This window comes from Haliotis rufescens, unplaced genomic scaffold, assembly GCF_023055435.1.
Source record: "Haliotis rufescens isolate VD_foot unplaced genomic scaffold, xgHalRufe1.0.p SCAF_16, whole genome shotgun sequence".
Taxonomy (NCBI): domain Eukaryota; kingdom Metazoa; phylum Mollusca; class Gastropoda; order Lepetellida; family Haliotidae; genus Haliotis; species Haliotis rufescens.
In genome coordinates this window covers 15,257,832-15,274,083 of record NW_025963846.1, presented here as the reverse complement: position 1 = coordinate 15,274,083, position 16,252 = coordinate 15,257,832, and the positions used below count along the sequence as shown (strand labels likewise).

The 16,252-nt window shown below is 42.2% G+C and overlaps 2 protein-coding genes across 3 annotated transcripts; one reads left to right on the top strand and one right to left on the bottom strand.

Moving 5' to 3' along the window:
- Positions 1-206: 206 nt before the first annotated feature.
- Positions 207-5,487, bottom strand: LOC124122197. 2 transcript variants are annotated; one of them, XM_046485324.2, is made up of 5 exons: positions 5,328-5,487; positions 2,594-2,753; positions 2,126-2,277; positions 1,731-1,872; positions 207-1,165 (listed from the first exon to the last, which is right to left on the bottom strand). In XM_046485324.2, exons 1-5 carry the CDS (start codon positions 5,398-5,400, stop codon positions 883-885), a joined length of 810 nt encoding a protein of 269 aa, XP_046341280.2. In that variant the 5' UTR covers positions 5,401-5,487; the 3' UTR covers positions 207-882. The 2 variants fall into 2 exon arrangements, with proteins under 2 accessions (XP_046341280.2, XP_046341290.2); XM_046485334.2 differs by having other exon boundaries at positions 5,331-5,487.
- Positions 5,488-12,192: 6,705 nt separating this feature from the next.
- LOC124122188 lies at positions 12,193-16,035 on the top strand. The gene is made up of 3 exons (XM_046485311.2): positions 12,193-12,321; positions 12,597-12,623; positions 15,212-16,035. Exons 1-3 carry the CDS (start codon positions 12,261-12,263, stop codon positions 15,901-15,903), a joined length of 780 nt encoding a protein of 259 aa, XP_046341267.2. The 5' UTR covers positions 12,193-12,260; the 3' UTR covers positions 15,904-16,035.
- The last annotated feature ends 217 nt before the right edge of the window (positions 16,036-16,252 follow it).

Genomic DNA, 16,252 nt, shown 5'->3' with positions numbered 1-16,252 from the left:
AGGCATCATTTCAGCCAAATAGATGATTTGCTATAATGTATTTCATAAGTGATAGACCCGTGAAGATTCCGGGGTAGAATAGGTCTTCAGCAACCCATGCTTGCCGTAAAAGGTGACTGCTTGTCGTAAAAGGCGACTAACGGGATCGGGTGGTCAGGTTCGCTGACTTGGTTGATGCATGTCATCGATCCCAATTGCGTGGATCGATGCTCGTGATATTAATCACTGGCTTGTCTGGTCCAGACTCGATTATTTACAGACCGCCGTCATATAGCTGGAATATTGCTGAGTGCGGCGTTAAACAACAAACAAACCAACCAACCATACGAGATAATTAGGGTGTGATCAAAGTAAGACGTTTGAATCGATGTATTTCTGTGTCACAAATTTCGGGCAGGTTGTCAGTTAAATGTCTGAAGAGATACTGAATTTCGAATGTGACGCCCTTTTACAGTTGTAAATAAATGGTCATGTGCAAAACTGACCAATCAGAAAATACGTTATGGCCACACCGGCACAGGCTAATTTGCATATCACGTGACCAGACTTTTCCCTTTTTTGTAAACAAACTCGCTTATTCTGCAATCAACGGACTGGCCTAATGAAAGACTTTTGTCGCGGTTTACATATTGTTTTACAATAGTTATACAGATATCTTACTACAACCACAACAGTGAGGAGACTGACGATATGTCTTTGTACGTCAAAGTGCCCGTATCGCCAGCTCTCCATAAGCCATGACGTGGTGACGAAGTTGCGTCAGATGTACTTCAAATGACGGGACGTCATGTGGAGATAATAGGCATTCGTCACTCGACGTTACATTACGATTCCTCTGTCACATAATTCCGAATGTGTAAGTGAGGGTGACCATAACGATGGTTAGAAATCCACCCCAACGTCGTTGATCATGAGGACGACCAACATTCCTAGAAAGAGGTGATATGAGTTGGAGGCGAAACCTGCCCCTGACGATATCTTGTAAGATGGTAGGTGTTCGTAGCCGTTGATAGCGTGCTGGAAACGTACTTGGGGGCCCATACAGGCGTCGACAGCTCGTCTGGAGAGGAGTCTCTGCATGATTTCCAGGTACAACACACCTGGCTCGTGCCCACAGGTGCGAGTCACTGACTTGAAACCACAGGCCATCAGGTCCTCGATCGTCCTGTTAGGAGATGTATACATATATTTTCAAAACCAACGGTAACTGTGATAATATTCCCATATATATTACTGTGATTTACTTACTCTCAAATCACCTTTCTTCGAATGTTTAATATATATGTGGTGGACGCACCATCAGACGTAAGACTGACGTGTATGACATGTTTGTGGTGGACGCACCATCAGACGTAAGACTGACGGGTTATGACATATTTGTGGTGGACGCACCTACAAACGTAAAACTGACGGGTTACGACATATTTGTGGTGGACGCACCATGAGACGTAAAACTGATGGGTTATGACATGTTTTTGATGGTGTTATGAAACATATATGGCCAATGTATTATGGGATGTAAAACCGATGGTCTGTGCGTCTGTTACCGAGAGCCGAGCAACTGACGACCACTTGCCCCTTACTCACAGACGACTGGGTCAGGGTATGACAGTTTGTGTTTTATAGCTATTCCTGAAACAGGTGGGTGATGGTAACATATACTGGCTGCTATCCAGACAACTATCCGGAGGTATTTATTCGTGGACTCGACGTAATGAGAAAATACGAACCGACAGTGTCTTCTAGACAACTCATCTAATGACTCCGTGTGCAGTATGGGGGAACCGGACCGGAACTGACGTCTGCTCTCGAGCAAACACGCGCCTGTGGTGTTCTGGGTAGCGCGGAAACAATCGCCATAAGCCGCATACTCTGAAATAAAGTGAAACTAAGTTTCTTAAATGAATGAGATAGGTAAACACCAGATTTAACCATACCGAGCTATAGCCTGTATATATAATGGGATTCACACATTGTACCAATGTTGGGATTCGAACTTAGGTCTTCAGCGTCAATCACCACCAGGCCGCCCCGCCGACATGTTTCAAACGTGACATTGCTATTTTAAAACATCTTTAACACTAATTATTACAATATGACACAATAGAATCAATAGTACACTTACTGTGTATGAGTGAGGGGGTATCGCACAGACGAACCACGCCCCTTTTCACCACGCTTTCCACGTATATCTTCAGGTTCTCACGGGAGATGTAATCAAGGGCTTGACATCGTCTTAAGTTTTCTTCCAAGCATCCTTGCCCGTTGAAGTAATGCCTGTAATAGTGAGTGAGTGAGTGAGTGAGTTGCATTTTACGCTGCTTCGAACAGCCCAGTTGTATAACAAATAAATGAACGAGTGTGGTTTTACGCCGCTTTTTGCAATATCACGGCGGGGGACACCAGGAATGGGTTACACACATCGTACCAACGTGGGTAATCGAACCCAGGCCTTTGGCGTGACGAGCAAACGCTTTAATCACTAGGCTACCCCACCGCCCCGGTTGTATAACGAAGTGTCAGCTTGATAAGGGGAAAAAACCCTAGGTAGTGTTGACTGTTGACTCAAGAATGAAATGCTACCAGTACGTACTTGCAGAGTTCCGACACTTTCTGAACATCCCCTGCTAGAAGCATCAGCTCGTTCTTCTCAACACTGCGCTCTGTCGTCTGCAGAATGGGGCGGAAACACTGGACCACGTGATCAACATGGCGACACCCGTCTCCATGCGCAGCCGCCAGAAGCAGTAGTACTGTAACACGAATGAGTATTAGGTACATGACAGGGGCAAGTAACTCTTACCACGCTCCCAGTTGCATTTATCATGTGTCAACGAAAGTGAACGTCGAAAGGGTTAACGATCGAAAACGAAAACCGTAGCTGTTTTGGAACCTCGAGACGAATCCTTATTCACAGACAACAGAGTACATTGCAACTTGCCCGTTGACCACTGGACGAAGGCAGACGATCTCCGCTTTCAGTAAGGGCTCAGTCACACATTCAGGATTTTTACTGCCGTCCTTAATAGGACCATTCTCGATTAAAATTTGTCAAACGTCTTGATCAAGATCCTGTGATTCGTGGCGGGAAATTCACAAACTATGAGATATTGTTCAGTATGCGTCCCGATTCAGGCGTTTCCAGCCGAATTCGTCCCGATTCTCCCGTTCTCATTCCGAATCTGATCCGATTTGTATCTCCCGCATGGTAAAAAAAAGACCGAATCTGCCCCGACAGCATCCCGATTCTCCCGAATGCGATCCGACAGAGATCAGACAGTGAACTGACAAAGACGGTTCGCATTCGGCAAGATCTGGACGAAATTGTCCAGAGTAGATTTGATTTGTGCAGGTCGAATAAACAATATAATTGATGGTTGGACAGGACCTAGAGGGATCTTAAATCATGAAATTTTAATTGTGAGCAACTGAAATGCCATTTAACCATTTTCACAGTGTCGTCACGTTTTACGGCTGTTTTGTCTTTTGCGCTCAATGGAATCTGTTTCGGCGGACACTGAAGTCTGGCTTATCTCTTAAGTAAACGGACCGCCTCCGTGGTCTAATGGTAGAGCGTCCGCCCGGAGAGCAGAAGGTCCGGGGTTCGATTCCCGGCCCCGTCATACCAAAAGACGTTGACAGATGGTACTTGTTGTTACCCTGTCTGGCGCTCGGCATTAAGGGGCTAAAACAAGGACTGGTCGGCTCGGAGTCAGTATACTGTGTCTGAGTGGGGTATTCATGTTAAACTGGGGCATGGTATCTCAGTGAGCTAGCACTATAAATCGGCATCAGTCCAGACTGGTACAAGCAGCCACACAAACACACACACGTACATGCACGTCGCTATATAAGCGCAATAATCTTGGACGCGACGTTAATCCCCATTTCACCTCACCTTCACCTCTTGAGTTAACGTTTTATATTTTCCCTGGCTCAAGGGAACGTTTTAAGATCTGTTTATGCCCTGTGGTCATCAAGTGACACTTTCAATACGAGTTTGACGAGTGCACTCAAATGTTTTGGTGTTTGTTATACACGCTGGCGCGGGTTTTTACCATACATTGCGAGGAGTGAGTGAGTTAGTTTTAACGCCGCTTTTAACAGTATTCAAGTTATATCGCGGCGTGTCGGCTTAATGTGGGAGGAAATCCTGAAGTGATGCAGGTCTCAGACGTTTACCACTTAGACCCACGAGCACGGCTATGGTGCTGACAAACCTAGACACATAATCGGGGCGAACCGGGATTCGAACCCACAATCACAGGTTTCCCAAGGGACGCGACTCTGCACAGCGAATCGAGAATCAGGCTGGTGCCACCAAACCACATGTCGTGACAAAGAGATATATATGTCTTGGGTTGAGTTGGTGAGTACTTATTCACTCTAATGTAATGTGCCGATGACTACAACATTTAAACTGTTTAATTGAATGCTTAATGGAGAATGAACCTACTGTATTAAACAGATATATCTGCACACTCCGTCGCAGTGGTGACTCAGCATAACACCACTGCCACAGGCTAATTTGCATATCACGTGACCGGACTTTTCTCTTGTTTGTAAATAAACGCGCTTTTTCAGAAATCAGTATAGAACGGACTAATGCAAGTATTTGGGGGCGCTTTACATGTTGTTTTGCATAACTATATAGATATGCTACTACAACTGCGACAGTGAGTTGCATGACAATATATATTTATGCATCAAAGTGACCGTGTCGCTAGCTCTCCGTTGCGCTTCGATGACAGCACGTGGAGCCGTACAACCAATGTAAACATAGGATAACTACGCAAAAACAAGTAGATTTTTACGTATTTGCATACTTTCTCAATGAAAGTTAACCATTCTTTGACATTTGTTTATGAAAATGTGTAGACTTGTCAAACATGAAACGGATGAAATGCATATGCAATATCTTGAATGGACTGTGAAAGATGTGACGAATCGTCACATGGCGCTGGCCTGTGGCAGAGGTACTATGCTAGCTGGCTGCCGGCCGCATGGAACTCTGGGTAGGAGAGTGATATATCTGGTGCTATTTACCTTCACATCGAATCAAAATTGCAAACACTTGTTGTTATGATACTAGAAATCGAAACGAAATACACCCACTCCGTGTTAATAACAACATGTAAATTTATTATAAAATATAAAAAATATATTAAAATATACGTGAATTATCCCGGTTGAATATCATAGATAGGAAATTAACAGTGCTGTGCCAAGACATGAATCCAAGAAAAATATGTAAAAAACAAATCATTTTTTAGGGGTGATAAGGGTGTACATAACGTTTATATACGATTAAAAAGATGTATACTCACAACCTCTTACAAATCCGGCGGGCATGTCTACAGTGGTGTTCGTCCATTGCTGTTGCTTCTTTTCACCTCGCATGCATGGGAGTGTTAATCAAGTTGCCATGGAAGGAGGCAGATGGTGTTGTATGTTTTCAGGTGAGAATCATGTGCGTCAAAGACAGAAGTCAGCGTTAATAATAGACAAACATTTCGTACCAGAAATAAGTTATCTTATTTATAAATATACATGTACAAAGATTTAAAAATCCTTAGTTTCTTAATTTCCTAGAGCCGAGGAAATCTAGACTGGCCAAATTATTCTGGACTCCATTTGTAATTTAAGTCTTTGAAAGGCATTTAAAAGTGATACACATAAGGAAGAGAACTTATGGATGTCAACTTCTTTATTATGAGTAACACAACGTTTTGGAGTATATGCTTTGGGCTTCCATCGTTTGTTATGTTATTACTTTTGTTGTTCTTACAGGTACATACATACATACATACATACATACATACATACATACATACATACATACATACATACATACAATACGGTTATAACGAACTCAAAGGGACTACTAATTTTAGTTCGTTATAACCGTAGTTCGTTATAAGCATATATACAGCATAATACAGCTAATTATCGGGACCAAAAAAGTAGTTTGTTATATCCGTCAGTTCGTTATAAGCGTGTTCGTTATAACCGTAGTTTACCGTACATACATACATACATACATACATACATACATACATACATACATACATACATATACCCTATGGCATTCATTCACCTGATGAAGAAGTCAGAATATACTCTGAAATGTTGTGTTATTATAAGTATATACTCTGAAATGTTGTGTTATTATAAGCATATACTCTGAAATGTTGTGTTAGTAATAATAAAGAAGCTCTTCTCTTCCTCATTTTTAATTTAGTCTCTAGGGTATAGACACACTAAGACACTTCCCTGGCGAATATATACCGTAACGAGCCTGTTTGTGTCTTCTGATGTGTTGTGGTCGTTGTATGGAGCAAGCACTATGTTAAAAGAAGGGGTGCATTTATGGTTTTTGGCAATTCGCGTTCAGTGTAATTGTGTATATGATCACATGAGTTTGTCTTAGTGTTGTTATGCGTGTACTCTTGGTATAGTCGATCTCCTACACAGAGACACACACGCATATACAAACATGAACACACACACGCACGCACATGCCCACACATACACGCACGCACGCATATAAATGTTAGCGGCATATTCATAAATTGAATTAAAAGAAAACTAAAACTCTTGAATAGCGACCTGTTCCGCTAGTGATTTTACTGTCATTTCAAATTTACTGAGAAAACAAAAAAAGGCACTGATATTTTTTCAGATAACATCTATGCAATCACCCGATCCAGGAAATATTACCTACTACTAGCACAGAGTTGTTTTTATGCAATAGGGCAGTTAGACAAGTAGTAGGCACCCCAAACGTGAAAACGTTTTATGGTAGACATGTGGAGGATATTGTCAAATTGGAGGCAACATTGTGTCCGATGTAATTCCCTATTTTGACGTGTACCATATTTTTTTCAGCTGAACAGTTGACTTGTCTTTGCATGTCTTTGGGGCGGATGGAGCAGGATACGCTCACCTCTCCGCGAAAACCAAGTATTATTATTATTTGGCAGTGATTCATAAATACAGAAAACTACGGTTATAACGAACTCAAAGGGGTCAGGGAAAGGGTTTTGTCACTTTTAGGTACAATATCACTATATACACAAACACATACACTTCACAAGAATAAGGTTACCCTAGGGCATTCCGGGTTTAAATAGGCCCCAGCAGAATATGCAGGTATTAGGAGGCGACATAAAGATTGTCAGTCATAGTGCTAATCACTGGATTGACCGGTCAAGGCTCGTTGTTTACAAGCCTCTGTCATGTAGCTGGAATAGTGAGTACGTTGTTAAACAACAAACAAACAAACAAACAACAAAACAAGAGCCCTGTAGGGTTTGTGTTGTTCAGTGTATTTAACTTATAACCAAATATGAAACAAATGCTGATCTATACTTCACATATTAAACGACCATTTATACGAAATACACCCGTGAAGATCCGGGGAAGAATAGGTCTTCAGCAAACCATTGCTGTAAAAGGCGACTATGCTTGTCGTGAGAAGCGACTAACGGGATCGAGTGGTCAGGCTCGCTGACTTGGTTGATGAATGTCATCATATCCCAAATGCTCATGATGTCAATCACTGGATGGTCTGGTCCAGACTCGATTATTTACAGACCATTGTCATATAGCTGGAATATTGCTGAGTGCGGCATTAAGCAGCCAACAAACAAAATAAATCATACGAAATACGAATTTCATGGGCTCCTGGGTCACATTTAACAAAGCAGGCTAAGGCGTTATCACAGTCTTAAATAAGTCACACAGTGGGTGGGAGAGGGAGGGAGCCTACTTGTACTAGTCCGGACTTATGCTGGTTTCATAGTGCTAGCCCACTGAGATACCATGGCACGGTTTAACATGAATACTCCGACTATACTCCTAGCCCCCCAGTCCTTGTTTTATTCCCTTATTACCCAGGCAGGGTCACAACAAGTACCATGTTTTAACGTCTTTTTGGTATGACGTGGACATGAGATCGAACGAACTGTTTGATAGGCATAACAAGTTTACGGATGATGTAGTAGACACAATATATGGATAACAACTTCTTTAATTACTCTAAAGGCGACGTTTCGGTATAGATCCTTATACTGTTGTCAAGCAAATTGTCAACGGTATAAGGATCTATACCGAAACGTCGCCTTTCTCTGGCAGCCACTCTATCTAATGGTCAATCTCAAGGGTTTGGATTGGTCAGATGAAAGGTCGTACTGACGTGACCTGTAACGGGACGTCTTCAGATCTTTGTTTAGCGGTAGCGAGATCTAATTAATGTGGTTGTCCAAATGACCACGGGTGCGGTCGCGATCGGAGTGAGTGAGTGAGTCAGTCAGTTAATATTTAACGTCACATCGGCAATAGTTCAGCCATATCGTGCCGAGTGTAAGTTTTGAGTGAGGGAGTGAATATGATTTAACGCCGCTTTTAGCAATATCGAGGCGGTGGACACCAGAAACATATTGTACCCATTTCGGGAATCGAACCCGGGTCTTCGGCGTGACGAGCGAACGCTTTAACCACTAGGCTACCCGACCGCCCTGTACGTTTTGAAGTCCAGAGTAGACATATACGGTTTGATATATGGCGTTTAGGTTGTAAATAATATACATACTATGTGCAGTTTGTGTTACCATAATAACCCAGGGGCCAGAGCCTCGTTTGACAAGCGATCTCAGCGCTATGAATGTGGGAAGTTCAATACTCTGGCTTTGAAGAGTGGGGCTCTGGGGTGAGGGTGTTATGCCAAGAAGACGCGTCTTGATCCCATGAACCTTTGTTGGTCAAATGTTGAGACTTCAAAGCCGTTTTAATCCGGTTAATCAGGGAGGTGGTCGGGAATAGTCGTGAGCGAGGGGGTAGGCAGAGAGATGGAGGTCTGGACTGGACACGCTAGTTGTCCCCTCTGTTTGACAACACACTGTTATCGCCCTGCGCCCGCGGCGTTGCCAATGAGCGTAGCCACATCACCAGAACAACGCATCATGGACTGATGGAGGACAGACTCATGCAGCTTTTAAACGACCAAAGGGAAGCTACGAAAGACACTCTGGGTGTAATTTTCAAGTATTTTTCTCGTCATTTCAATTATTTCCCCGTCATCTCAATTATTTTCTGGTTATTTCAAATTTTTTCTCGTTATACGCTTTTTTCTCGTTACATCAATTACTGTTTTCGAAATTTCGAATTTTTAAATAAACCTGAAATAACGAGAAAATAATTGAAATGACGAGAGAAAAATCGTAATTTCGAGTTTTTAAAATAAAACACGAAATAACGATAAAATAATCTAAGTAACGATAAGAAACTCTTTAATTAAGTAACAATAAAATCTTGAAATTTCGAAGAATTAAATAAATAATTGTATCAACGAGAAATTTTGATTAATCAAAAGAAAATTATACTGCCAAAAAGGCACCATCAGGGCTTTGGTAGGTAGCAGCGTGGACCACACTGAAGTGCATGTCATGTTTGTATCAACATACAGAAATTGCAAGTGATTACGTGGCATTTGATAGACCAAGAAAAATAGGCCGCTGTTTCCTGATTGGCTGGTAATGGAAGGGGCGGGGCTTGTGGTGCATTATTGCGCTGAACGATGTCACCTTGTCTAGTGTGTTTTGTTTGTTAGTGTTTAAATAAGCTGTCTGTGAAGTTATTATTATTGACGTATTTGTATAAAAGAATCGAGTTCAATATGTCTTCGCGTTTATGGAGATATAAAAGTGAAAACCGGATTTACACAGTATGTATACACACTGGTTTTTGCATTATATGTCTCAAAAACGCGAAAACATATTGAAGTCACATTCGTGACCAACTCGTGTTATTCCGGGACAAGCCGAATAGCGACTCGTGCCCCTCTCGTGGCCATTTTTGCAACCTGGTTCCGCCTTAGCGCAAACGGGCATACCTAAAACAATTGTCAGCTCGTTGCGCAATGGTTCACAAATATTTCCCAATATATTATTTATATTCCAGATGAAATTTAAAGCACATCAGGACATGCGAATTATACAGTATTATTGAACACATTTAACTGTGTCGTGGGTATATTTTTAGATGCAAGACATATGTAAAAACAGAAATTATTTCTGAGGGATTCTTTGACGAAGAACTTGAAATTATACGCGCATTCTGATTGGTTTGTCGTATTTTCGCACATAACATTCATCGATAGGGGGACGAGTCTTCTTGCAGGTTACGGAAAGGGGCGAGTGGTGACGAATGATTGAAGTCACTGATATTTCAAGACGGGGATGAAATCAACGAGGTCTTTTTGTCTTACCTACTAATATACCATATCATGCTCAAATTCCAGTTAATGTCTGAACGTTCATGTTTGATTAATGGTCTTGCATGTTCACACATGATAAAATCACACGACGAGGCAAAGTTCGGGTAAACTGATGAGGACAAAAATTATAGTTTTTTTATGTACTTGAAATTTGAAAGAACTGTTGTTAAGTTTGATCATGTCTATTTAACCTTCACTAATTCCTGCATCAGTTTGTAAAAAGTAATCTTTGACTCGGTTATTTTGTGTAAAACAAATTTGGTTTTAATGAAGACTCGGGTAAGAAATGAATTTGCAACCACATGACCCCAACCACTGTTTGAAATGTTTTAAAATTGGTGCCCAAAATACACATTTATGGATTGTCAAAGATAAGATGTCTAAGATATCCATCAGCATTTTTAAAATGATTAATTTTTTAAAAAGTATACAAATTATATTTTATTAATTAAACAATGAAGCAGTATTCTTTGAGTGCTGATTAGGCGCTCGAACAGTTCATTTTAAAAATATAATATGGCTAACTTACGATGTTTTCAAATGCATATGATAAAATCAATTGATGGGTATAGTTTCTTTTGCTGCTCGGTTTATTCAAGTGATTGGAAGCAACTCAAGACTGACTGTGATGGACGAGACACAGTCCTGGCTAGAGGGCGAGGAAAGCTCTAATTCGTCCACGTGATTGAACCCGTGAAGATCCGGGGTAGAATAGGGGTTCAGCAACCCATGCTTGTCGTAAAAGGCGACTATGCTTGTCGTAAAAGGCGACTAACGGGATCGGGTGGTCAGCCTCCCTGACTTGGTTGATGCATGTCATTGATCCCAATTGCGTGGATCGATGCTCATGATATAAATCACTGGATTGTCTGGTCCAGACTCGATTATTTACAGACCGCCGTCATATAGCTGGAATATTGCTGAGTGCGGCGTTAAACAACAAACCAACCAACCAAACCATGTGATTGATCGAATATTGTTTTACGCCACACACTCTGATATGGCAGAAATATCACTGTGGTCCGTATGTATTTGAGTCCGGAGAAGATATACAAGTGGTTGGTCGTACCATCAGTCGGGATACTGTGACACAGACAGGTCACCCGATTGCCGATCGGTACATGGTCTCTGGTCGGTATCTTCCAGCTGAATGGGGTACTGGGGATCACGTGATCGCACGTTGCATTTGTAATCACTCTCTTAGTTAATCGTGATTGGATGTTGATAAACGCCAGTCAGCAACACCCCACCTATATCAGGTAATCTGTAAACAATCGGGTCTGGTCCAGACAAACAAGTGACTTGGAACCTCAACTGTCTCAGAACCCCCAAACGTCGAGGGATCTGTTTTACACATGTGAAATTCATCAAAGATGCGTAGCACGAACAAAAAGCATTTACAATTTATCAGTAACGTTTCAAATCAAAGCCACAAAAAAATCCATTATAATAAGAAATGTCTATTAAAAGCGTCCATTGTACGATTCCGACTATATCATAAGCATGTGTTCAGGAATCACAAGTGAGGGTATAGGCCGAATCCAGGACCCAACCCCCAAAAGTACTCGAATCTGTACTGTACTGAAAAAGCGTTATCCCAAATATAACATTTGTTACATTTGACCACTTTCCAAACGGCATTGTGAGTTCATGTAGATGTAGGTGTTCGCGAAAACCTACGTGTTTAATTTAATAAATATACAACATGCAAACCCAATATTTCGACTAATCACCCAGACACGTTTCTAAACTCCCCCTGAAAGTCACGCCTGTTTGTGTGTACACTGCCATATTGGGAACCACATCTATCCTAGCAGCACACCTTGATTTGACACATATATCTGAATACTTGACATGTCCGCTGTAGCTATGCAGGGTAATACACAAGTAAGGACTACTCCCCGATACCCTGATAAGAAACCTCGGGTATATAAGGGGTATATGTACGGATGGCGGGGTTTGAGACAAAGGGACGCTAGACATCATGAAGATTCTTGTACTTGCATTGATCTGTGCTTTGGCCAAGGCTGGACCCGTTCAAAGAGGTCAGTTACATAGTAATTAATACGTTTAATGTTAAACCAAGATATGAATTCCGAAACATGCCTTGTTGATGAATAATGAATGTATATTATATATAAATTTATTAAACCTCTGCCGGGAAAAGCATACTCATTTAATGTATCCAGTCCTCGGCAGTGGTTTGAAAAAGGCGTGACGAAACCATTAATTTATTTCTAACATTGCCATTTTATCATTTTTTGGCAAGAATATTATTTTTCTTCAAACGCATATCTTATCGACTTTCTATATGTTTCAGAGAACAGGGCATCAAGCGGCTGCTTGGGTATGTCAGATAGCAAACAGCCTCGGTGTGGAGCCGTGGTTTTACTGGTTGTTAGCAATATTCTAGCTATATCACGGCGGCCTATTACGAAAGGTGTCAGGGCCAGAGAAACAAGTGGTTGATAAGCGTCACCGGGTCGTAAATCCAGTCTAGTCGCGATCTAGTGACCGCACCGCTTCCCCTCTCTCTTAATTGTCCGGCTCCCGTCCCCATTCGGCAAAGTCCGGCGGTCGCCATACTCTGGTGTTTCTGTTCATTGTTAGAGATTTGGTGACCCGTAAATTATATCTGAATTGTATTGATTTGACGTATGTTATCTCGTATATGTATGCAAACTTACCCTGTATTGAAAATGATTTTGTAATTTTGATTTTCACGCTATAGCGGGAAAGTCAAGGGCAGGTAATTTGAGGTGGGGTGAAATGAGTTTTAACATCGCGTCCAAGATTATTGCACTTATATAGCGACGTGCATGAACGTGTGTGTGTTTGTGTGGCTGCTTGTACTAGTCCGGACTGATGCCGATTTATAGTGCTAGCCCACTGAGATACCATGCCGCAGTTTAACATGAATACCCCACTCAGACACAGTATTCTGACTCCGAGGCGACCAGTCCTTGGTATAGCCCCTTATTGCCGAGCGCCTGACAGGGTAACAACAAGTACCATCTTTTAACGTCTTTTGGTATGACGCGGTCGGGTATCGAACCCCGGACCTTCCGCTCTCTGGGTGGACGCTCAACCACTAGACCACGGAGGCGGTCGCAGGTAATTTGAGGTTGCGAGAACTACGGGAATGGATCCAGGGGTTAGTGTAGGTTTACCGGAATGAGATCCCTGGAGATACAGAGGGTGCCAAGTCACCTGACCACCCGATCTACTGAGCGATGGAACGTAAGGTTTGAAGCGCAGTATATAGACATAGTGTAAAGGTATGTCATATAAGCTGTAAATAACATACATTATTACACCGAATACGTGTATTTTGGAACCAGGGACACCGAGTCTGACCATCCGATCCCATCAGTTGCCTCTTACGACAGGCAGAATGGTACTACTGACCCATGATAGAAAATAGCAATACAGTTTGTTATTTCCTATCATCGTGTAGAATTGTTGCTATCAGTGTTAACACATACAATATCCACGTGTGTTGTCTGTTTCAGAATAGTGGTTGAATGAAGGAAAAAACACTTTAAAAAAACAATTTAACTCTTGAACTTCGAAATTTAACTGGAATACCAGAAACGGGCTTTATTCATTATGCCCACGTGAGGAATCGAACCTGCTTCTTCGGAGTGACGAGCCAACGCCTTAACTAGCAGGCCACCCCAACTTCACGTATCAGAGAACACCGAAAATTTGATATTCGAGAAGGGGCGGGGAAGATTATATTGAAAAAATAATAATTGTGCTTCAGGCTGTTGAAAGAAAAATGTTTGCCATAACAAATAGTTGCAAAGTATTTTTAAAAATATATTGTTACGTGACGATTCAGGGTTAGAATTGGTATTCAGCAACCCATGCTTGTCGTAAGAGGCGACTAACGGGATCGGGTGGTCAGGCTCAATGACTTGGTTGATGCATGTCATCGTGCGGCCTTAAACAACAAACAAACAAATAAACAAACATAAAAAAAAATATAGGCTCTCACTTTTAAGTTTATTTGGTTTTGCATGTGAAGCTAAATACATATTCAATCTCCATTTAGTCACGTTTGTTTATTTTGGATTCGCATGTTAAGGTGACTAAACGTTGCTTGGCAACCTAAACGTGAATCACATTAGAACTAAGATTGCTGCACATCGTGCTTGGCATAACACATTGCACCTGTCTGGAGGTATTGATAGAAATGGTTTATGTACAACATTCATATCGATTAATCTTGTTTTGGACGTGGTTGTTTACACGATATTACGTACGTCGATATTTAAGCATCGTCGATTACCCAGTGTACTTATCTCCATTCTTTTAAGACAAATACGCTGGACACATTCGCCACCATAGATTCGTTCAGGAAGTGACGTCACCGGCTACATCTGCCTTATCAGCACCCTAGCACAATATTTCTGTCGCTCACTGAGTGGACAGCTATTTTTAGCGTCGCCTATTCGAATCGGGATATTATACATACTTTTTATGAAGTACCCAAAGTAGTGAGTGAGTATGGTTTTACGCCGCTTTTAGCAATATTCCAGCAATATCACGGCGGGGGACACCAGAAATGGGCTTCACACATTGTATCCATGTCGGGAATCGAACCCGGGTCTTCAGCGTGACGAGCGAACGCTTTAACCACTAGGCTACCCGACCGCCCAGTACCCAAAGTAACAAAACAGACGTATTATGAAGTATCTAAGGTAGCCAAAATGGATAGATATATAGATTAACACACATAAATGGTAATAGCATAATACATAAAATAATAGTATGATCTATGAAGTCGGACAAGACAGGCATAGTATCAACCATTAAGTAAAACAGGGTTTTGACGTCCCTTTCGGTTTCTCTCATTCAAGATTTGTTTTTACTTTCGTTTAGTATGGCGTTTATATTAATAGTGCTGACTGATTCTCCACTTTGTTCCAGATGCATTTGCCAACATCCCTAGTCCGTGCCATAAGAACCCCACCAAGCAGGTCTACTTTCCCCACCCTACCGACACTACCAAGTTCCTTCAGTGCGACGTGTTCGAGCGCATGTACATCATCCAGTGCCCCGTGGGAGAACTCTACAACGCCGCCACCACCTCATGTCGTCCACGTAACCAGGGCACACAAGCTCCTCTTGTAGTCTCCACCCAGAGACCCGTCCAGACCAACGGACCCTTCCCGACCAACAGACCTGGCCTCTCTGGAAACCCCTGCACCCCACAGAATATTGCACAGAACAATATTTACTTCTCAATCAAAGGCGACGACAGCCACTTCATCGAATGCGACCCCCTCGGCAGTGCCAGCATCTTGCCCTGCCCGGCTGGACTCCGCTGGGATCAGAAGGTCGTGGCCTGTGTTTACCCGCCCAATATGACCCCGACCAATAACCCTGTCATCCTTCTTCCAACCACAAAGAACCCTTTCGGAAACTCCAACGCCAACCCGTGCACCGCCGCAGCCCTAGCGTCTGGGAAGTTCTTCTTTCCCTACCCTGATGCGCACAAATTCATTCAGTGTGACCCTTGGGGCGATGTCTACATCAACTCCTGTCCCAGCGGCCTCATTTGGAACTCCCACCTCGAGACCTGCTTTTCACCCTTCCAAGCCGTCGGGGGGATCGTTTAACTGTGACTTGAGGTCTTGGAGTGACTGGCCAAATTTTGAGGGGATTGTTTCGGGTATCCTGAAAAATGCCATTGTATTTGCAATCAAATGTGTTTGTATTTAAATTAAATAAAGATTTTTTTATCAAAACTATATGTGTGTGCGAGTGAATGAAAGCCTTCGGCATGGCCAACGAACTCTCCAGGCCTTGAACTTCTTAAGACGCAAATGCATGACTGGCAATGAATGATACCTTGACCTTTGATAAACGTCACTGGCAAGATAGGTAGTAGTCTAGATGTATGTTATTATCAAATTCCATGTCTGTTGAGGTAACAATAACATAACATAGTATACAAAAACTTACATC